The sequence below is a fragment of the Spinacia oleracea genome, chromosome 1 (genome assembly GCF_020520425.1).
Source record: "Spinacia oleracea cultivar Varoflay chromosome 1, BTI_SOV_V1, whole genome shotgun sequence".
Taxonomy (NCBI): Eukaryota; Viridiplantae; Streptophyta; class Magnoliopsida; order Caryophyllales; family Amaranthaceae; genus Spinacia; species Spinacia oleracea.
The window spans coordinates 34,831,520-34,855,269 of NC_079487.1; the positions used below are offsets into that span (position 1 = coordinate 34,831,520).

A 23,750-nucleotide genomic window follows, 5' to 3' on the forward strand; every position below is an offset into this window, starting at 1 on the left:
AGGGAGATTTTGAAAATATAATATATGAGTCATTGATTTTTCATTCAATGATTGATATTGCTCAAAATCTACCTTGTACAGTTATTTAGAACTCTAAAGGATCCAAAACCATAATGGCGAGACTAATTATATTTTATGTGAAAATAAAGTTATTGTCACATAATCGTCTTCAGTATAGGAGCAATCTGTTAGTTATTGTCACATGATCGTCTTTAGTATGTGAGCAATCTTTTAAGACATAGCAAAAAGAGCAAATGAGGCAAAATAAAAAGGATTTTTTGGATAAAACCACCTTTTAAAGTTGCAATTTTTGAAATAACTACCTTATATGTTTTTTTTTTAAAATAACCACCTTAAACTTTGAAAGTTAAGGAAATCACCGCCTAAATCTAACGTCCGTCCAAATTTCCGTGTTTACTGTTCTTTCATCTTCCAACCATTTTCTTCTTCCTCGTTATTGCTCTTCACCCTCCTCCCTCATTTATTCTCTGCATTTTTTGACCTCAACCACACAATTCAAATCTCAATCTCCTCCATCTTTGGCACTTTATGCAAAGTAATACAACAAGAATCCAAGCTGAACCAAGCATCCATTTGTGGGGACCAAGAACATCTTCTCGGGTGTCACGAGGGTGGACCAAAAACTCCATGTGTGTGTTTTAATTGGTGGGAAAAGGACGATTAAGGTATTAAACTATAACCTTAATCTCGAATTTGCTGATTGATTAGTAAAAAAATTCCGCTTTTGTTGATTGGTAACCCTAAAAAATTGATTTGTTGACATTAATGCGATTTGGTTGATTAAACTATGAATTTGGGCGATTTTATATGAATTAACAAAGTTAAAATTTGTAATCAATTGAGTTTAAATCCCTAAATTGAAAAACCCCCAAATTCTACAATTGAAGAACCTTAATTTCAATTTTGCACAAATTACCTCTTTAACTAAGCGGACCATGCTGATAATTTGGGGAAAGTGCCGAAAATTATTTGTTGATGAATTGTACTTGAAAAATTGGGAGAGAAATAGAATTAATTTGCAGATTTTTTTTTCGAATAAGGTGTTTTAATGGAGGAAGTGCTGATAAAGAAGAAGGAAGGAAAAGAGGAGGGAAATATAATATAGTCGTTCGTTGTGGGGCCCAATAACGGATATTTGGACGGACGTTAGATTTAGGTGGTGTTTTCTTTAGCTTTCAAAATTTAAGGTGATTATTTTAAAAAAAAACATATAAAGTGGTTATTTCAAAAACTGCAACTTTAAAAGGTGGTTTTATCCAAAAAAATCCAAATAAAAAAGGATAGAGAAAGTAAAACTGTAAAAGTCGAGCTTGTGGTCAACCTTGGGAGAATTAAAGTTGGCAGGTTTAATTTCCGAGTACAATCAATATGACAAACATAGAATTTGCAGGCATATCAGAAGAGATCTATAATCCATAACAAGTTAAAAAGTAAATGTAGCTTTAAATTGTAAGTTTGTAACCCATGCTTCAAGAGAAACAATCAATTGGGCTATGCAACCGTGCCCTTTACAGAATATCAGCAATCCTTCAAAATCAAATATAATTGAAAGATGACCACAAAAAACCCTACTACACAGTACACACCACTACTTTCACATAAGTTCACACTCATCTTGTTAATACAAAAATATACACGATTCACGTAACTCTCCCTCGATCAATTAAGAAGTCAGCTCTTTACAAAATGAATAGCAGGACTTGGGAAGCCTAGAGAACAGGAGGCGGGAATGTCAGAAGAAAGCGAGAAGTGGAGGGACTAATCCATAAACAAGCGCTATCATTCTAGTGTCCAAGGACTGAGTCCTTATGAGTGTAAGTTTAATTCCCTACAAATTCCGAATGTTCCTGAATGGTATAAACGATAGCCCGGTTATAAACTAAAATCTCCAATAAAAGGAAAATAATAATCAAATTCAACAAGCAACCTTCAATATTTTACCTTGCAGAATGTGGGTGAGAAGTACCATTGACAACTCCTCTAGCAATACTCATTCTCCGGTTTCTTTGCTCGCTTTCCTTGCTATTAATACGGATGGAAGCAACTTCCTTTTCCATCGCTGCTACTTCTCTTCTCATTTTCTTTGCTTCGACTTCCATCGCCTTGTTCAGGGTCTCAACCTTCTTCGACAACATCTGAGGAATTCATGTGTTATGGTATAATGTAACTGTTAATGGAATAAGACAGAGATAGTACAGGAGCTACAGCAGTTTCTAACCTCAATAGCATCATCCTTGTCCTTTAGGCTTTGAGCTTTCTCATGACAAGCTTTTCTGAGAGTAACAACTTCCTTTTGTAGCATATCATACAATGCCCCGGATACATAGTCATCACAATTTGTTTTTGTTTTTTCAACTACATTATTATGATCCTCCTCTTTTTGGGAGCCATTGTGGGTCTTATCAATACCATTTGAAGTTGGACATGGCTTAGCTCCTTCTCGGGGTTTATCACCGCCATCAAATGATTGTGACGGATCCTTGGCATTCTTTAGTAATGCAATTACACTATTAGATCGCATAGTCCCTGCAGTATCAGATGGTGAATTTGTTGTTCTTTTTGATAAATATCCATTAGAAGCTACCCTTGAGAAATTCTCCACTCCTCCAAGAGATTGGCGCCGTGATCGACCACTGCTTATGCTTCTTCTTTCCAGGGTGACGCGGGAAGAATTGGCACTGGCAGACCCTCTTAATTTTTCTTCTAAAACCTTAAATCTTAATTGGTATTTCTCCTATTGAAAAGTTACACAAGTATTAGACAACTTTGGAGAATGATATAACAAAGAGAAGAAAAGATGGGTGTCCTCACTTTTAACTGTGCTTCTGCTTTTGCAGTACGCTCGGCAACAGCAAGCTTATCACGAAGTTGCTGCATTTCTCCCTGCAATGTAACAGAAAACATCATTACTGGAAGTCCCAGAAAATACTATTGCACCATACAACCACCCCCACCCCCCTATTCTCCCAGAAAGTAATCCACATGAGATGTTCACCGGTCATATAGAAACCAGAAGAAAAGAAAGAAGATGAAAGATGACATGCCTGATAATATTTTCTCTCTTCCAGCCATTGCTTTACAGGCATTACTTTGTCATTGCCATCTTTCCATTCATTAGCCACCACAGTAGCAACTCTATTTGCGGTAACTTTTGCACGGGCAAGCTCCCTGTCGAGAGTTTTCTTCTCATCCTGTAAAAAAGGATCCAGAATCAGCATATAAAGCGCAAGCCATATCCAAACACCACGATTTCTTTTTCTTGAAACATCATCCATTATAAGAATATAGAATTACATTCATCTCCTGCACTTTACGTTGGTAAGCACGCACAGCATTGGCAGCAGCTCCACCAGCCAACACTGCTTCCTCAAGCTCGCGAACTGTTTGTGTCAACTTTTCAACTTCTGCTACCTTTTGACGATGCATTCTGTCCAGAATTCTGTTTTCCTCCTGATAAAATCCATATAACTTAATAAGCAGCTGAAAAGCGACCATGTTTGTACAGTTTGACTTAAATCGACTTGAAACAGCAAAACAGTGTACCTGACAGATTTCAATCTGCTTCATCAACTCCTGGTTCTTGTTCTGCAAATCATCAACCAAGGATGCTTTTGCCATAGCTATCTGAACAGTCTTCTCCGCCTCCAATAATGCAGCTTCCTTGGATTTTGTAAGACGATCCAATGCCCTGTTGTCATCCTGCAATTTTGCAATCTGAAAAAAAAAGGAAAAAAACAGTGGATAAGAACATTTCTCCAACTCAGCGAATAAAAAAAAAGGAACGAGCAAAGACGAGGTACCCAACAATCATGCAAAACATCTGAACAATATGATTTTTGAGTGAAAGTATAGTAATGCATTAGCACAGCACTAACTGAAGAAAACACAAGAAAGATATACCTCTTGCCTAGCCAGCTTTAGCTCTGCTTCTAGTGGAGCAATAATGGCCTCTATAGGGGGCATATCATCATCCTTTTGAGCAGCGTGTACGCGTCTAAGTGTGGCCTCTGCAGCAAATTGTGCAGCAAGAGCTGCTTTCTTCTCTTCATTTATCTTTTTAATTTCAAGGTTCTGGAAAATTAAGATTACACTTCACTACAGGATCCAAAAGTCATCCTCTAATATTAAAGCTCTCGATACAGTTTCATTTCGACTAATAATACTTATGCTCGGTACCTTGGTTTCCAGAACAGCTTCAGTAGTTTTTAATTTACCATCCACCTTCCGAAGTTCATCACTAAGCTGGAATGCAGAACCAAAGGACTTGTGATCAGCAAACAACCTAAGTTAATTTGTACTAAACTGAGCAAGTATATCACATAAAAAGTTAAAAACTACGTGAAAATCATACATTCGACTCCCTTGAAAGAGGAAAGAAGGCAGTGTTCAACATAAAAAATCCCTAGGATGAACATGTTACCCAAAAGCAAAAAACTTGTTCACTAATGTACCAATAAACCAAATTGTAATGTAGTTTGATGGTAAACCGTCAATTGAAGACTCCATGCTATAAAAGACAGATTCGGTAAATCATGATGCATTTTTTTATGAGAGCATGATGCAACCTTTTATGAGAGCACGGATATTAGAGACCAGAAGACACATTAAGAGTCATTGCAGGGAAAGCATAGTTTCAATTCCTTGTATCTTTAGAAGATTTTTTAAGCCAGAGTCGGGTTTATTGAAAATTTCAATTCCTTGTATCTTTAGAAGATTTTTTCAATAGACCTAGCTCAAGTCACATGAGCTCCTCCAGAAAGTCCAGGGAAACTATTAAGCCCGCAGAACTGTATTGTCCTCTGTTTCATTGATCAAACAGAAATATGGTTCACTTACTATTTCTAATTCTTTCACGGCCACTAGTTCTTGATTAAATTGATCCATGTCATGAATCTACTACACTTTCGCCTATTATTAAGCATCTCATAAGAAGAAGCTACCTAATTTGCCTGTCAATAATATTAGGACAACTGAGATAGATCATAGATGTGCAACCTGAGGCGAAAGTATTGAATAGTGTTATGGAAGCCGTGAAGCGGTATTCACTTGTACGTTCCCAGCGTCTAGGCGTAAGGCGAGGGCAAGGTATTCACCTAAACAAAGGCACATATACTCCACAAAAAACTATGACCGTGCACCTAAATTTTATTTTATTCAAGTCCAAACAAAAACAAACTTTCGCTATAAACATTAAAATACCATAGCATTTAAAAAAGAGGAAGTCGGGTCCAACTTATAAAAGCCAAAACAGACTACGACCTAATAAAAGACACATAGATAAGCCTCTTGTGTCTCCAGCGCCTTCAACACAACAATTGTGATTACGGCCTTAGAGGTGATAACCTAGTGCGTCTCATATCTTATTTATACACTGGTTTCATAACTCTAAACCCTACCGCAAATCAAGCACTGGAGCAATATGTGATACTACATAGAACAAGGATGTAGTGGAAGCGGAAAGCAGAATTAATGTAAGAAATACCTCTTCAACTGCCTTTTCTTTAAGTCGTTCTGAATGCTTTAATCCCTTGACTTCTGCATGAACTTCTCCTAATTCTCTATCCTTCTCTGCAGCATAAACAAAAAAGTTCACATGAACATTCCAAAAATTATCATACTACAAGAAATAGATACATTTAGAAGGACAATCATGCACCAGCTTATAACAACAAATATCCTACAGTAAGAAGGACAATCATGTACGATTAGGTTTATCAAATCTAATCTGCTGGAGTTCATTTCCCTATTCCCATGACAGACAGATGAATGCATCACCCAAAAAGTTAAGGCCAGTTGCAGGGAATATACATTATCATCAGTAGAATGCACAACGTCGCCACATCAGGCAATTCTTACAAGACTACAGCGACACTAGGATACCTATCCCTATGCTATCTACCCTAAATCCTTAATATGCAAGGACATATCTAAAAATTATCCACTGTAAATTTTTCAAAAGATTAAACAACTACTCCCTCCATTCCTTTTTTATCTTCCTGTTTCTATAAATGTCGTTCCTATTTGATCTTCCTGTTTCTATTTTTGGACATGACTTTTTACCATAAATTTCCCCACCATCCCTTATTTAATTCATTCACATTTCCCTATTCACCCACCCAACCCCACTTTTATGATTTTTTATTACTTTAATAAAAATATCTTCTCTCTCCTTCATTTCTTTATTACTTTTCTTCATTTATTTATTATTTTCTCTTACACCAAATCATTACTCTTACACCAAATCATTACAAGATTCCATTTTCTTATTTTCCACCCCAAACACCAAATAGGAAGATCATTTAGGAATGGAGGGAGTACTAAATAAACCATCCAGGTCGAAGACCCTTGCCCCCAATTAAAAGCCTAGTCTATCCTTGAGAAAACGTAGAAAAGCTAAACGCTTAAACTACCTCCACTGCTCCACCCAACAGCCATCATGATAAACTTTGCAAGCTCATAACCACATAGAGCTTACCAAGAGGAGGGCCTGTATAAGGATGTTTCCTACTCCATACTCCCTGTAGAAACGAATGCCAACATCTCATTCTATGCCGTCATAGAAAAGGTAAATCCTTCTTCACAATAAGATTCTTCTTTTCGCTTTCAAATGCTATTATTTCATAACCATTTTGCCAACATAGCAAAAACAAATACCGACTCATCATCACGAAGTGTTGTGATTTTTTTTAATAAATTCAAACGTTTTTTACTAACCCCCTTAACCTGTTGTTCAAATCAATTGATTTCATTATTAGCATGAAAGAAGTTAAGAATCTGCAAATTTCGCATCACTCTAATAAACCACAATTGACAAATTGCACTTGTTAAGGAAAGTCTATGCACTATGGTTCGAAATTTCCAAATTTCACCCATAATAATAATATTTCCAATTACAGGGGAAATATATTTGCCAAGGTAGCGTAAATGAGTAATCATCCAAATTACCTTTTCAGTCAATAGATGCTTTGCTACTTTAGATGCTAAAATGGAAATATATATTTTTTGTAATTCAATAAAAAAAAATAGAATTTCCATCCAAGGAAAAAATACAATGTATCCTACTTTCCTACATAAGATCCAAAATTAAAATTTTACTCTTAAATCATTCAATTTAAAAATACATTAAAAGTCATTCAACTACATAGAATTACAAACTCAATTAAAAAACAAAAAAAGAATCTTTTACTTAATTAAGAAACGATCAAAAAAGTGACAGCACTCAGCAGTCACAACTCACAAAGGAACATCCTCTACCTAAAAATACATAACCAATTTAAAATCAATTTTTTTTTTTTTTTTTTTACTTTCGTTCAAATAAAATCCCAGACAAATCGCATGAATCAAGCAACAGAAAACAAAATTCCACTCCTTTTTTTACCACAGCAACAATTTGAAAATGCCAATTTAGCTAGACTCCAAAAAAAATATAGTAATTGCCTTTCAAAGTTTCAAATAATCAATTTAATATTTAAATCTCAATAGAATGAATCACACTATTCACATCATAACAATCAAAACACCCCCTAAATTACTCTGCAAATTCCCATGATACTATGTTCATCCGGGACCGGGATGCGCGACACCTCGGAACTAAGAGTCTAAGATGTAAATTTCAGCAAACACATGCCAAACAAATAAAAAATGCCGATCAAAAATTCATTCATTCAATCCAGAATAAAAAGAAGAAGAAAAAACCTCGAACTTCATTCTCAAGGCGAGTGAGCTCAACGCGAACAGGATCAGAGCCGTGCAACAAATGAACGATATCATCAACTTCCGAATTAACTCTAGAATGTCCGCCACTCTTTTTCCGGTACTTAAACGAAGCTGACGTCGTTAACCTCGCCGGGGCCGCCGTTATTTCACCATTAGCCATATTTTCAACAGATTTTTCCGGCGAGATCTGCTCAGATTACGACTCTTTCCTCCTTAATTTACCTTTTTTCAAACCCTAAAAAATCAACCTCTGTAAAAGTAGCTCAAAGAATACTGATGAATGAATTCTTCCCCAAAAAAACAAAGAGGAGGGAGAAAGTGAAGTAGAGAATGAGAGAGAAAGAGGGGAAGAGTAAATTTGGGGAATGATTTTAAAAAAAAAAAAAATTATGGATTTTATGGAATGTGCTTTTTGCCTTTTTGGCTGGATTTTTTCTTTTGTTTTTTTTCGGGTTTGATTTAAAGGTTTTTAGGCGGGGATTTAAAAAGGAAAAATATTGAATTAAGTGGGGATGAATTAATGAACATTTCATTAGTTGGGTTGATTAAATTTCAAAAGAAAAAATTAGTTGGGTTGATTAATTTTAAGGTTTTGTATAATTTGGTCCACGTTTGAGAGAATGAGCTAGCAGGATCTGAGTTATGCGATTGTTGACACGTGATGATGGATGTTCTCATTCCCTGCTTTCTTGCATTTCGGATGTGTGCCAGTCTGCCAGGGTTCGTTTGGATCATGTTCACTCTTCACTTAAGCGTTAAGCCTCACGCTAGGTACAAACTTTTACTCCCTCCGTCCCTTAATACTCGACATGTTTTGATCATATACGTTTGTCAATGTACAACTTTGATCACCAATATCTGTAACTACATATTATAAAAACTTATAAAAATATTAATATTTTGAAAATATATACTTCCTCTATTCTTTTTCAGTAGCTTTTCTGTGAGAGGGCCTTACAGGCGCGTCGTTGTAAGACCAGTGGTCTAACCCACGCGAACGAGGGATCACGCGCCCTATAAAGGTTTTTTTTTTCATTCCATTTCATTTCTCTCTCCTCCGTTACCCATTCTGACTCTCTTACCCCTCTCTCTCAAATCAAGATTCATGCTTCTTAGAAACCCTAGCCACCTTCCTTCTTTTTTATCCTTCCTCAATCTCCTCGATCTCTCCTCCTCGCCGCCGTTGTAAGATGCGCGACCATGGATTCCGACTGTTCCTTGCCTCGTCGTCTCTGCCGCCAATGTCCTTGAGGTTTTTAGGTTTTTGATTTTTCGGTTTTTTTTCCTTCGATTTTGTTGAATTTGCGTTTTAGGTTTTTGAAACTCGGCAATCTCCCTCCTTAACCTCGGCGGTATGCAAAACTATGATCGTTGATTTAGGTTTTTGAAACTCTGCTCTCTCTCGCCGCCGGTGAAGCCCGTCTTGTTAGGTTATGATACATATAATTGAATATAAATCATGCGGAAAAACCATAAAGCCAGGAATCCAAATTAATTGCCACATAAAAATTAGCATAATTTAGGACACATACACTTTGTAGCGTGCCCTCCCTAGCTGCGCCCGAACCAAACAAGAACAAGTCTAGGACTCCAAATGTCGTCCCTCCGTAGATAGTCCACAGCTCGTTCGGATCCGCCTTAGATTTAATTAACTAGAATTGCACCTAAGGTTCTATGAATATGTTCGAATATTTTGGCAAATAATATACTTAGTTTTAATCCTTAAACTAGGTGAACAATTGAAATTATGTTGTTCTTAAATTTGTGAATGCCATCACATATTTATAGAGTAGGAATATGGAATTAGAAGTCTAATAGGATTCAAGAATTATAACTCTATTAGAATTAGAGTTTACTTAAAACTAGTAACTTAGAAAATTAATCTTTTAATCTAATCCTAATCGCTTAAGGATTCGATGTATGCACAAACTCCAACACGCACACGAGCACGGCCCACAAGCGAGCAGATCATGCCCGCGCGCGCGAGAAGCCCGCAGCAGCCTCGCAGCCCACACGCTGCTTCGCAGCCCAAGTGCTGCTCGCAGCCCGTGTTGCTCGCAGCCATGGCGCGCTGGGCCTGGCCTTGCGCTGGGCCTGGCGTGCCTTTGGCTTGCTGTTGTGCGCGCTGGGCTTGCTAGGCGTGGGCCTGGCTTCGTGCTGGGCCTTCGTCTAGCAAGCTCGTCCGATGCTTATTTCGTACGACGCGCTTCCGATTAATTTTCCGATTCCCGAATTCATTTCCGATTCGAACAATATTTAACATTTCGGATTCCGGAATTAATTTCCGTTTCGAACAAATATTTAATATTTCCGATTCCGGAATTATTTTCCGATTCCGATAATATTTTCGATTCTGACAATATTTCCGTTTCCGGCAATATTTCCGATTCCGACAATATTTCCATTTTCGATAATATTTTCCGATACGTACCATGTTTCCGTTTTCGGCAACATCTACGACTTGGATAATATTTATATTTCCGATACGATCCATATTTCCGTTTCCGGCAACATCATCGTTTCCGGAGTATCCATAATTTGCCTTTTGACGATTTCAGCTCCCACTGGAACCGAGATCCGTGGATTCCGAATATTCATAAATGGAGTATTTAAATCCTTCAAATACTTGATCCGTTCACGTACTATTTGTGTGACCCTACGGGATCAGTCAAGAGTAAGTTGTGGATTAATATTATTAATTCCACTTGAACTGAAGCGGCCTCTAGCTAGGCATACAGTTCACTTGATCTCACTAAATTATTAACTTGTATAATTAACACTGAACCGCATTTATTAGACTTAGCATTAAATGCATACTTGGACCAAGGGAATTATTTCCTTAAGTCTCCCACTTGTCCTTAGGGACAAGTGTGCATTTCCTAATTCTTTTGTCGCTCGATGCTTGCTCTTGAACATAAGGTAAGAGTTGTCATCCTTATTATGTCCACAGGTGTTTCTCGATTTCAGAGTTCAACTAATCAAATAAACAGATAATCATAGCCTATGATTCATCTGAGCACGGCCATGCATTTTACAATTTCTAGCTCTTAGTGGCCTTGTACAACTTTCAGCATCTCATCCCGATTTATGGGAGGACAATCCCAATCTTGCGATCTTGAGATAAGACTTCGTTTGATAGGTGATTACCCGAGCATTGCCTTTATAGCCTCCTTTTACGGTGCGACGGTTGACAACGTCAAAGCAACCAGTTCTCAAACAAGTAATCTCAAATCACTCAGGTAGTGAGGATTAGTGTCTAATAATTTTAATGAAATTTACTTATGACAGATTTTCATCTCTTACAGTAAAGTTTCATAGGCCTGTCCGATACTAGTCTTCCCAAAGTAAGTATCTATGCAAATGATTGCGACATTGCCATGTCCACATAGTTCAAGAAACAGAACTATTAGTCATCTTGCATTCTAGTCGTCTAGCGTTTTCTATGCGTCCATCTTTATAGAAAACTCTGACCAGGGACCATTTTCAACTTTTGACATTCAAGTTCACTTGATAGACATTTCTTAGTCACAGGACTGGTCCTGACAGTCTATCTTGAATATATCGTCAAATTGAAGGGACTCCTCATTTAATAAACCACAAATTAAATGGAAAAATGAATTCTATTCATTAATATGAATGGTTAACCAATAATGTTTTACAAAGTATTAAACTCTAAAACTTTAAAACATTAAATAAGGACATCAAAGCCATTCTCCAACATGCTTGATTCTCATAGCTGCAGTGTGCGAGTTGTGCTTCGCCTGCGACAAAGGTTTAGTTAATGGATCCAAGATGTTGTCATCAGTTCCAATCTTGCTTATCTCGACTTCTTTTCTTTCAACGAACTCTCGTAGAAGGTGAAATCTACGAACACTAGTGGAAAAACAATCATTTGCATCACCACATTTGCCTCGCACATTTAAACATGTGACGCAATTGACAGTTCTAAGCATTAAAATTAGTCATTTGCGTCGCATAATTACTAATCTGCGACGCAAATGACTCTAAAATGTTCTCAGAGTCATTTGCGTCGCAGATTAGTAATAATGCGACGCAAAATATTACCTCCTTTGCGTCGCAGAATTACTAATCTGCGACGCAGATGACTCTTTAAGTCACCTGCGTTGCAGATTAGTAATTCTGCGACGCAGAGGAGGTAAAAAAAATTCGGAAGTTTTTAATTATTCCTCACCCACGCGAATAAATTAACCAGACACGCGTACTGCACCCTAATTTGTCGAAGAACAAAACAAACAGGCGCATCTACCTTCACGACTTCACCCTCATCCTCCATCGATCTTCGATCTTCGATCTTCGATCTTCGATCTTCTTCACCCTCATCCTCCATCGATCTTCTTCACCCTACACCAAGCGCAGCTACAGTTAGAGAGAGTTTCGCTGGAACGCCACCGCCGCCGCCGCCGCCTCCATTGGAGAATGCCCACTGAATAGGAATCGATCCCTGTCTCCATCAGGTACACTTACTTACCCTCAATTTCCATCTTCTTCACCCTAATTCTTCAATTGATTCCCTTATTTACTCAATCAGGTACACTTTCATTGAATTTTGTGGTTACTTTTTTGTTTAATTTGAAAGATTTAGGGTTTCTTTTTTTGGGTTTGGGATTTGGTGAGAAATTACGTGAATTAGGTCACTAATTTCCAATAAATTAGAACAATTAGGGGGTGAGTGTGCGTAATATTTTGTTAGGGATTATGAATTTGTTTTTGTTAATTTTGCGCAGATTTTTTTTGTTCTGACATTGTGTTCATTTGAATGTTCTGTTGCAGTGGTTTGGCTGAATTGAGTCTCGTATGGGAGTAAGAAGATTTACTCCGATGGTAAGTTTCATTCCTCATGTTTCCAAAATGTATGAGACTATAGTAAGACTTTGAATTATTGTTGTTTGTTCTTGATTAAGCTATACATTTTGGCTTGCAAATGTTAATCAGCTTGAAGTTGTATGAATTCAGATAGAAGTTTGTTTCTTTCTTCTTTACTTACTGACTTTGAATAACTCTCTTTGTTTCCTTTTTTTCTTCTTCTTAATTTTAGTTTTCATCCGAAATTTGCATTGTTTGTTTTAGAATGATTGATTTTTGTGATATATTGTGATTTCTTTGCTAGATTTTTTACTCTTTCCCCCCTTAATTTCTATATTTCTTGTTGATTTCATAGATGTTTTTATTGATTTGGATTAGTTAGTTAGTGTTATAGTTGAGAATAATGGTTGGTTATTGATCTGGTTAGCGCTTTTAGAGTTTTGTTGGAAAGTTGAGAATTTTTGGTTTAATTTCTGAAGTAGACTAGAAATGTGTCATGAGGAAGGGGAATAAGGTGCAGTGATATACAATGTCCTCTTAATAGTATCAGTTAATGGCGACCAATTTGACCATAGACTGGTCGGTCCAGACTCCAGAACGAACTTGCTTAAAGTTATAGTAAAAAGGCTAGAACATCAGTTAGTACTGAGTAGAGTCCAGAACGAACTTGGTTAAGTCATAGCAATTGCTGGAAAGCTTGTTAAAGCCTTGAGAAAATCAGATGCAATATAGCTTCTAACAAAGGTTATCTAACATGGAAATTTAGAAAGCTATTACCTTATCACATTAAAAACAGACACATCTACGAAACTTCAACCCGAATCTTCTGAGGAACCCAAATACAATGGCATCAACTATACAGGACCACATGAAGTTTATTGTTTTAGCATAGCATGACCATATACCCACCTAATGATAAAAGAAACACTAAAACAGTTGGAATCCTCAGTACTGACTGATGTTCGCACTATCATCAGTATTAACTTTGAACATCTTAAGCCTCCCAGCAAACTCCTTTGATAGCTCATCGATTACTGGTTGGACTATTCGACAAGGCCCGCACCATGGAGCCCAGAATTCTACAATAACAGGAAATTCTGACGAGAACGCATATGGCTGGTTAACTAAATAATGTTTTTCAAAGTCTTTGCAACTAGTGAGCCAACAGAGGGCTGAGCTCAAGGGTCTCAAAATTATACTCTATCAAACCATGATTAATGCCATTTGTGACTAAGAACAGGGTTTGAGCTCATTCAATTTTTTTGTTTGTGGTATCTTAGTGTTTTCTAGAGTTTTTTTAGTCTATCACTTGGTCTTTTGTGGGAGAGAAAACATAAAGTATCTCATTAGTTTGCTCATGTCCAAGTGTCCAACTGTGGGTAGGATGTTGGTATAAGTTATTGGATGTCTTACTTTTCTTCTCCTGTTGTATCTTTGAACTCTCGAGATTGACTAATGAGTAGTTTCTCCCTGCTGGGACTTTTCTCTCAAAATGTGAAAGAAAAAGCACCTGAAGCATATGAGTAAATAATCTCAAGTTTATAATTTTAATTTAATATAATTAAATTGAAACAAATTGAGAGAAATTGTTGGCTAATTTTTAGCCATGATTGACTGCTCACTATATCTTCCTGTCAATCAAGGAGTTTATTCCCATATATGTATAGCAAACCTATGGCAAGCTGTTTTTTGTATTGTTGACCCCATAAGTGTTGATTTTGTCTTTTGGCCTTATTAGGTGGAGAACTTACTGAACGTGAAACTGCTACAATTTGTCAATGTTGACCTGTATGATGTCAAGGTAACTTGCTCTACTATCATATGGATAGCTAACTTGCTCCCAGGAGCACGCACATGTGTCACGGCCCTGTTGCTCTTCTCTTTCTGCTCTGGGTAAATATTTCAAATGCTTCAACAAGTTGGGTCACTCTTCTTTGCTGATCAGGATCCTGCCTAGAAATCACTTGTCTAAGCGCATTGTCGAGCATCCATTCTTCCGTATTTTTCCTTTCTTTCATTCTTAGATGCCTTATATATATGCTCTCGTTCTCTGAGGTTGGTACAACAGATAAGTATTGTGGTTTGCGTGGGTTTATTTTCTTCAGTTTTTCCATCGCCTTGATGAATTTTGCAGGCACAAACAATTTTTTGAGCTTGCTGAAACTCTTGGACATTTGTTTTCATGAACTCTTCTGTTCATCTGGTTCTTTTTGTAGGATCTTTTACCTGTTTGTTGTTGCTTTTCTGCTGATCTACCAGTCACTTTTCCATCTATTTCACCACCTTAGCTGCAATTTTCTTCGATGGAGGTTGTAGGAGTTGAAATTCTCTCTCTGACAGAACTATTAGCCGTTTCTTGGACTAGATTTGGCTGTTGATGAAATGACTCTGCATCATATTGTAGGATTGCATTAAGTGCTTCTTGTACTAACTTTATGGCTGCAGTCTGTTGCAGTCCAAGTTTCTCTGTCTTTGCAACTTGGTCATCAACTTCCTAGAGATTGTTGTTGTTTTTACTCAGCTCCAGATTCAAGTTACTCATCTCATGGCTAGTGTTTCCATCTCCACTTTCTTTTTCATCTGCTTGAATGATATCTTGGGCCTCATTCGTTTATGCTTCACTTAAACTTTTATGTTAAAAGTGTAGTTAGGTTATCAACATGTTGGTTGATCTATGGTGAATTTTCCTTTTATTGGGTTGTAAACTGTTTTGACTGGTATCTATTAATGTATTATAACATTCCCGGTATTGGGGAGGGTCAAATTACAAAGGAAATATTGCCGAAATTTTAACCTAGTTTACTTTTATTTTTATACTAGTACTGTAAGCTGCTTATTTTATTTAATCTATGGATTAAATAAAATCAGCAGCTCATTTTTATTAGAATATCCAAAAGTCATTTGCGTCGCAGATTAGCAAAAACTGCGATGTAAATGACCTTTTTTTTAACATGATGAACAGTCATTTGTGTCGCACTTTAGCTAATCTGCGACGCAAATGACTTTTTTTTAACATATTGAAAAGTCATTTGCGTCACTGTTTAGCTAATCTGCGACGCAAATGACTTTTTTTTTTTAACATATTGAAGAGTCATTTGCGTCGCTGTTTAGCTAAACTGCGACGCAAATGACTCTTATTTGCGTCGCCCAAATGTGCGTCGCAAATGACTTTTTTCATTTGCGTCGCAGCCAGTTGCGTCGCACCAATGTGCGACGCAAATGAGCTTAAATGACCGACGCAAATGACTGTTTTTCCACTAGTGGAAGTACATGCTTGACTCTTCGGTGGTGTCTAGGCTCCTTTGCCTGTGTAATAGCTACGTTATTATCATAATATAGAGCTATTGGTCCTTTCATGGAGGGGACTACACCTAGTTCACCGATGAACTTCCTTAGCCAAATAGCTTCCTTTGCTGCTTCATGTGCAACAATGTACTCCGCTTCAGTTGTAGAATCCGCAATGGTGCTTTGCTTAGCACTTTTCCAGCTTACTGCACCTCCATTGAGGCAGAAGACAAACCCAGACTATGATCTGAAATCATCTTTGTCCGGTTTGGAAACTTGCGTCTGTATAGCCTTTAACAATTAATTCATCATCTCCACCATAGACCAGGAAATCATCTTTGTGCCTTTTCAGGTACTTCAGAATGTTCTTGGCAGCAGTCCAATGTGCCTCTCCTGGATCTGACTGGTATCTGCTCGTAGCACTGAGTGCGTACGCAACATCCGGGCGTGTACATATCATAACATACATTATTGAACCAATCAATTATGCATATGGAAACCCACTCATTCGTCTACGCTCATCCAGTGTTTTTGGGCACTGAGTCTTGCTTAGAGTCATTCCATGAGACATGGGTAGGTAGCCTCGCTTGGAGTCTGCCATATTGAACATTTCAAGCACCATATTGATATAAGTGCTTTGACTGAGTCCAATCATTTTTTTAGATCTATCTCTGTAAATCTTGATGCCCAGTATGTACTGTGCTTCTCCTAGATCCTTCATGGAAAAACATTTCCCAAGCCAATTCTTGACAGAGTTTAACATAGGAATGTCATTTCCGATAAGTAATATGTCGTCGACATATAATACTAGAAAAGCAATTTTGCTCCCACTGACCTTCTTGTATACACAAGATTCGTCTGCATTCTTGATGAAACCAAAGTCACTGACTCCTTCATCAAAACGTATATTCCAGCTCCTTGATGCTTGCTTCAATCCGTAGATTGATTTCTTAAGCTTGCGTACCTTTTTAGCATTCTTTAGATCCTCAAAACCCTCAGGCTGTGTCATAAACACAGTTTCTGTTAAAACGTCATTTAAGAAAGCGGTTTTGACATCCATCTGTCATATTTCGTAATCGTAATATGCAGCGATTGCTAACATTATCCAAATAGACTTTAGCATTGCAAATGGTGAAAAGGTTTCATCGTAATCCACACCGTGGACTTGCCTGTAACCTTCTGCAACCAATCTAGCTTTGAAAACTTCTAGTTTCCCATCCTTGTCCTTTTTCAGTTTGAAAACCCATTTGCTTCCTATGGCTTGCTATCCATCTGGCAAATCGACCAAATCCTAAACTTGGTTTTCAGACATGGAGTCCAATTCAGATTGCATGGCTTCTTGCCATTGCTTGGAGCTAGGGCTCGTCATATCTTGTTTGTAAGTCACAGGTTCATCACTTTCAAGTAATAGAACTTCATAGCTCTCGTTCGTCAAAATTCCTAAGTACCTTTCCGTTTGAGATCTATATCTCTGCGATCTATGCGGGGTTACATTTCTAGATGGTCCTTGATTCTCACCAGATACTTCTAAAGATCTCTAAGTTTCATCCTGAATGTCATCTTGAGTATTCTCTAGAGTTTGTTGTTCAACTCGAATTTCTTCGAGGTCTACTTTTCTCCCACTTGTCATTTTGGAAATGTGATCTTTCTCCAAAAAGACACCATCTCGAGCAACATACACCTTGTTCTCTGATGTATTGTAGAAGTAATACCCCTTTGTTTCCATTGGATAGCCCACAAGGATACATTTGTCAGATTTTGGATGAAGTTTGTCTGAAATTAATCGTTTGACGTATACTTCACATCCCCAAATCTTAAGAAAAGACACATTTGGAGGCTTTCCAAACCATAACTCATATGGAGTCTTTTCGACAGCTTTAGACGGAGCTCTATTTATAGTGAGTGCAGCTGTATTTAGTGCATGTCCCCAAAATTCTAATGGAAGTTTGGCCTGACCCATCATTGACCTGACCATGTCTAGCAAGGTTCTGTTCCTCCGTTCCGACACACCGTTCCATTGTGGTGTTCCAGGAGGAGTCAATTCTGATAGAATTCCACATCCTTTCAGATGGTCATCAAATTCATAGCTCAGATATTCACCGCCTCTTTCAGACCGCAGTGCCTTAATCTTCTTGCCTAATTGATTCTCTACTTCACTCTGAAATTCCTTGAATTTGTTAAAGGATTCAGACTTATGCTTCATTAGGTAGACATAACCATATCTACTGAAGTCATCAGTGAAAGTGATAAAGTAGCTGAAACCACCTCTAGCATTTGTACTCATTGGTCCAAATACATCTGTATGGATTAAACCCAATAGTTCATTTTCTCTTTCTCCAACTTTAGAGAAAGGTTGCTTTGTCATTTTGCCAAGTAAACATGATTCGCATTTACCATAATCCTCTAAGTCAAATGGTTCTAGAATTCCTTCCTTTTGAAGTCTTTCTAGGCGTTTCAAGTTTATATGGCCTAATCGACAATGCCACAGATAGGTGAGATCTGAATCATCCTTTTTGGCCTTTTTGGTATTTATGTTATATACTTGTTTGTCGTGATCTAATAAATAAAGTCCATTGACTAATCTAGCAGATCCATAAAACATCTCTTTAAAATAAAACGAACAACTATTGTCTTTTATTAAAAAGGAAAATCCCTTAGCATCTAAGCAAGAAACAGAAATGATGTTTTAAGTAAGACTTGGAACATGGAAACACTCTTCCAGTTCCAAAACTAGCCCATAGGGCAACGACAAATAATAAGTTCCTACAGCTAATGCAGCAATCCGTGCTCCATTTCCCACTCGTAGGTCGACTTTGTTGTGGGGTTTTTCCGGTGAGATACCTTGGAGGTTTCTTGGTAACTTTTAAAGATTAAACAAGACTGTATTTTTATAGAGAGAGAAAGTAGAGAGAAGGCAGAGCAGCAATTGCTCTAGAATGTATTGATTGTGTCCCCTTTTTCTAGGGAAGTGGGAATATTTATAGTACTAGGTTTTTGTGGGAATGACCTAATATTCCCCTTACATGATTGGCTGGGGAATGGGAAAAGGACACGTGTCCTTTCTCCTTACAATTCTCTGATCCCTTGTAGCAATAGTGGGCTATTTGGGCCTATTGTGCTTAGTAATTCACTTGGGATACATACTAATTAAGCCCTTTTCCAGGTATAGGTTTTATACGTACATTTATACATACTTAAATACATACATTGTAGATACCTAGATTAATACTCATGCCCCGGAGTAGACTTTTCATGATTTCTGCTTAGGGGGCGCAATGCGTGCCAGGTGTCACATCTTCATTGGTGCACGAAGGCATGGTAATTTTGCCCACAACATTTGCCCCTCAAGAAGGGCATTTCTGGAAACACTTTCCGGGTATCGCTTCTTGATCTTTGATTTGCATCTTCATCTTTGGGTCAGGTGTTGAGGGGGTGACACGTGTCACCTTTCTCTATTTTGCCCCTCCCTATATATAGAGGGGGGGGGGGTAAATTTCATTTTTTTACATTTCGTTTTCACAGAGCTTTCATAGGCGATTTCAGGCGTGTTCCTACCACCATCAGGCGATTTCCGGCCACCACGAGACTCATCCTTTTCCTCGTCAAACTCATTCTGTTCTTCGCGAAATTCATCCCGTTCTTCGCGATACTCATCCTGTTCTTCACCAAGTACTTCGCAGATCTTTCAAGGTTAGTTTTCGCCATTCTTGTTTTTGTTATCCTCTCGTCATTTTTCTCTTTGTTAGCGGCCGACCTCTTAGTACTAGGTAAGGGTTTAAAGGTTTTATTTAAGATTTTTCCGCCGTTCATCTTTTGTCGGGGCGGACGTCCAATCGCGTCTTTTTCTTCATTGTTGGTCACCCCTAAGCCGTGCTTCGTTCACTATGCAGAAGGCATGGCTAGAACCAAGCAAACGGCAGATCCTACGCGCCTGCGCTTGCGGGAAGGAGCATCGACACCTCCTAGGGAGAGATATTCTTCCACCGCCTCGGCAGTCGACGAAGAATTTGCCGAACTCTTTCAAGAGATCGACGAGTACGTCGAGGCGGGGGAGCAGGCGGCAAGCTCGTCGGAGGGTACAGCGAGCCAGGCAGTGGGGGAGCCAAGCGTCGCTCCATTGTCATCGGCCGCCGAGGAGCAAGAAGCTGCTCCCCAGCTTATTAGGCCCAGAGGACGGGAGGAGGCCCAATTGCTTCCGTCAGAAATTCACCCAGACGTGGGCTGGATGCGGTGGCTAGACAGGCACGGAGCCAAGATGAGGGATGACCTCTGCGTGGGGGAAGGGTACCAAATGCGCGTGCCGGCCGGTCTGGACTCGACCGTCAGCCTGCTTGCCGAGGGAGAATTCCCTGTGTATGCCGCGTCAATCAAACTCGGCATGAGATTCCCTCCACACCTCTTCGTTGTGGAGGTGTTAGATGGTTTTAATATTGGGGTGGCCCAGCTGACCCCCAACTCATGGGCGGATATCTTTGGCTACATTGCCAAATGTGCGCTGAACGACGTGGAGCCGTCCTTCAACGCCTTTCTGCATCTGGTCTCCCTCTCTCGTTCCCCCAGTGCCGCCAAAGGGTGGTTTAATCTGAGCAGCCGTGGTACCTACCAGACAGTGGTCGGCAAGCTCAGCAAGTGGCATATGTGGAGGAAGAGGTGGGTCGTGTTTTACACGGACGACCAGGAGATGTATGAGCGAATGAGCCGTTGGAACTGTAACGCCAACTTCATGGATCGTGACGAGCCCCTTCCACCCCTTACTGCCGAAGAGTGGGATCAGATAATGGTCCTGTTCAGGGCCAACACTTACCACTTAACAGTGGATAAGAGTTTCCATGTGCCGGCCGAGTGGTTGCCGCACATTAGCCAGTTTCGGAACGAGGCTTTTCTAGCGGCCGTAGGCTTAGGATATTCCATGACTCGAGGTTGTGTGCCAATTTATGTGCCGCTTTGCCTTGGTCTTATTCATTTTTCTAACTTTGGATTTCTTTTGTTCTCAGAGGAAGGAATGAGCAAGTTGTCGGCGGTGGATACCGGGAAAGGCGATATGACCGATTGGATGGCGGACATCTATGAGGCCAAGATGCAGAAAGCCAAGGCCGAGTTGGAGGAGAAGGTGAGTATTCTCTTAGGTTGTTTTTTGCAAGTTAAGCTTCCTTCGTCCATTGTCTATAGTGGACGTCTATTTAGTGACGAGCCGATATCCTGACATGTGACCCATGTTTGCTAATGTTGGCCTCGTCACTTTTTAATGACGGGCCCCTTTGTGAGTGTTTTTCCTGTGGTTGCCAAGGTGCGCCTCGTCACCTTTTAAGACGGGCCACCCCCACCCCTTTTTTACAAGTGACTTGTGGTTGATAGGGTACGCCTCGTCATTTTCGAGACGGGCGTCCTTTTTTATGACGAGCCATTTTTATATGAGTGTTGCACTTGATAAGGTACGCCTCGTCATTTTTAAGACGGGCGTCCTTTTTTAATGACGAGCCACTATTTAATGACTTGTGATTGATAAGGTACGCCCCGTCATTTTTAAGACGGGCGTCCTTTTTCAATGACGAGCCACTATTTAATGACTTGTGATTGATAAGGTACGCCCCGTCATTTTTAAGACGGGCGTCCTTTTTCAATGACGAGCCACTGTTCTGTGAGTGACTTGTGATTGAAAAGGTACGCCTCGTCATTTTTGAGACGGGCGTCCTTTTTAATGACGAGCCACTGTTCTGTGAGTGACTTGTGATTGATGAGGTACGCCTCGTCATTTTTGAGACGTGCGTCCTTTTTAATGACGAGCCACTACATGGTGAGTGACTTGTGATTGATGAGGTACGCCTCGTCATTTTTGAGATGGGCGTCCTTTTTAATGACGAGCCACTACATGGTGAGTGACTTGTGATTGATCAGGTACGCCGTCATTTTTAAGATGGGCGTCCTTTTTAATGACGAGCCACTATATGGTGAGTGACTTGCGATAGATGACGAGGCCTAATATTTGACTGTCCTTTCTTTTTTAGCAAGCTAAGGACGCGGCTAGGGCGTCAGGGAAGAAGAAGGGGACGACTCTGTCCCAGCTGAAGAAGAGAGCTGTGCCGGCTGGCTCGGAGACTCCGAGTACCTTCAAGAAGCCAAAACCCCTACCTCGCCGTCTCGTGAAGAAAGACGAGTCGAAGGTTGCTGAGGGGGGATGCCCTGATGACGAAGAGATGGGCGTGGACAAGCCGTCTCTGGTGGTGGACTTGGTGTCCAAATCGAGGTCCGGTGGGCATCCGGACGAGCTGGAGGACCCTCTTTCGGGAATCCCGGCCGACGTCCACTCTCAGATACCGGCGGAGGTGGCCCGCCGAGCTAGGTCTTCGGGCGGTAAGTATTATTCGAACGTAGTTCAGACGTATCGAGCCTCCTCTGGCAGTTCTTCTTACTCTCCGCGTCATCCTAAGGCCGTTGTTTTTCCTATAGCCAAAGACAAAGGGAAGGATGCAGCTGCTGCCGAGGATGAGAACGTACCTGCTACTCCCCACTATTCGTCAAAGGATAGGGTGGCTATATGCCGCAAGGTTTTTAAGGCCGTCCCCGCAGAGTATGTTGCTTCTCTTCCTGGCCGCAAGACTGACGCCCAGTTTGGTGCGATCCAGGCCACTCTTCTCGACGTAAGTCTATTTCCAACTTGCTTGTACTTGTCTTCTCTTTTAGAGTCATTTACTAATATGTAGCTTCTTTTGCAGTTGTTCTGCCGCATGGAATTCTGCAAGAGTTGGAAGACCCGCACTGCTGAGGAGCTCAAAGCTCAGGTGGCTGAGTCCACCCACCATGGCGACTATGCGTTCAAGTCCATTGAAGAGGTCCGCCTGCAGATGCAGACGACCATAGACCTTCAAGCGAAGGAGGTGGCTGCGTTGAGATCTGACAAGGCCGAGCTGCTTAAGAAGATCTTGGCGCAGGACAAGGACATGGTGGCAATGGTCGAGGAGGCCAAGACAGCGGCGGCGGAAATACGGGCGCTTCAGGACCAGTTGCGGGAGTACCCTCAGGTCAAAGAGGCGGCTGAGGAAGCCGAGCATCTTCGTGGGGAGCTAGAGATGGCCAGATCGCAAGTTCGCACCTTGCGTGAGCGTCTTCTGGAATCCTATGATCAGGGGGAACAAGCGACCAAGGACGCTGTTAAGCACGCCTGGGAGAGCCACATGTCAGAGTATGATCTTGGGTGGTTCCAGCGGCGAATGGAGCACAGTGCCGCTGTGTTGGCTGCTGAACGTCTTGGTCAGCCGCCCCCTGAGTTTGTATCATCTGATGACGAGGACGATGCGGCCGCTCCCTGATTTGCTTCCTTTCCTGCTTTTTTAAAATTTTATTCAAGCGTTCCCGTGCCTAAGGGCAAAAACAATTATGTTGTAAAGTTTTGGCGCTGATGGCGTCTGTATCATTGTGCCTGCTGAGCACACAACAATTTTCTTTCTTTTTTCTGGTCAAGAATTCTGAGCTACTTTTACACGCCTTTCTACGGGCGTTGTTTTATAAGTAAATAGGTTTTTTGATGCTTCTCTTATCTCGCATTTACTTGCTCTTCATAATTTGATTATTCCTTAATCAATAGGCTTAATAGGCTTAATCAATAGGTATGATTGCCGCTAGACATGCTCGTCAAATGGACTGTACGGCCAAACGTTCGTGCCGCCTAACTTTGAGCAAACAACCTTTGTTTCGAAGTTAATCGTGCCGCTAAACTTTTGAGCGGACAACCTTTGTTTCCAAGTGGTTGGTGCCGCTGGCAACTGAGTATGCGCTAGGCCCTACTTTGGTCGTCACTTTCTTTGGCGAGCGTGTCTATAACGATATTGATTGACGCAAGTCAATCAATAGGTATGATTGCCGCTAGACATGCTCGTCAAATGGACTGTACGGCCAAACGTTCGTGC

At 40.0% G+C, this 23,750-nt stretch overlaps 2 protein-coding genes across 2 annotated transcripts; one reads left to right on the forward strand and one right to left on the reverse strand.

Annotated features, from left to right (window-relative positions):
* Positions 1–1,444: 1,444 nt before the first annotated feature.
* On the reverse strand, positions 1,445–8,188 carry LOC110778388 (microtubule-associated protein 70-1). Its single transcript, XM_021982944.2, has 11 exons — positions 7,717–8,188; positions 5,504–5,589; positions 4,198–4,263; positions 3,922–4,092; positions 3,565–3,735; positions 3,316–3,471; positions 3,066–3,212; positions 2,833–2,904; positions 2,240–2,755; positions 1,963–2,156; positions 1,445–1,868 (listed from the first exon to the last, which is right to left on the reverse strand). The coding sequence occupies exons 1-11, from the start codon at positions 7,895–7,897 to the stop codon at positions 1,850–1,852; spliced, it is 1,779 nt and encodes a 592-aa protein (XP_021838636.1). The 5' UTR covers positions 7,898–8,188; the 3' UTR covers positions 1,445–1,849.
* A 14,047-nt stretch (positions 8,189–22,235) lies between these two features.
* LOC130465810 (uncharacterized) lies at positions 22,236–23,423 on the forward strand. The gene is made up of 2 exons (XM_056834656.1): positions 22,236–22,484; positions 22,560–23,423. Exon 2 carries the CDS (start codon positions 22,572–22,574, stop codon positions 23,151–23,153), a length of 582 nt encoding a protein of 193 aa, XP_056690634.1. The 5' UTR covers positions 22,236–22,484; positions 22,560–22,571; the 3' UTR covers positions 23,154–23,423.
* Positions 23,424–23,750: the final 327 nt, after the last annotated feature.

What these genes read in the sequence shown, in the direction of transcription:
- LOC110778388 (XM_021982944.2), bottom strand. Translation starts at nt 7,897, where the DNA reads ATGGCTAATGGTGAAATAACGGCGGCCCCGGCGAGGTTAACGACGTCA. An exon ending in AAGAAAAGGCAGTTGAAGAG is followed by an intron (nt 4,264 to 5,503) that starts GTATTTCTTACA and finishes TCTGCATTCCAG; the next exon opens with CTTAGTGATGAACTTCGGAA. An exon ending in AAGAGAGAAAATATTATCAG is followed by an intron (nt 2,905 to 3,065) that starts GCATGTCATCTT and finishes GTTACATTGCAG; the next exon opens with GGAGAAATGCAGCAACTTCG.
- LOC130465810 (XM_056834656.1), top strand. Translation starts at nt 22,572, where the DNA reads ATGGAATTCTGCAAGAGTTGGAAGACCCGCACTGCTGAGGAGCTCAAA.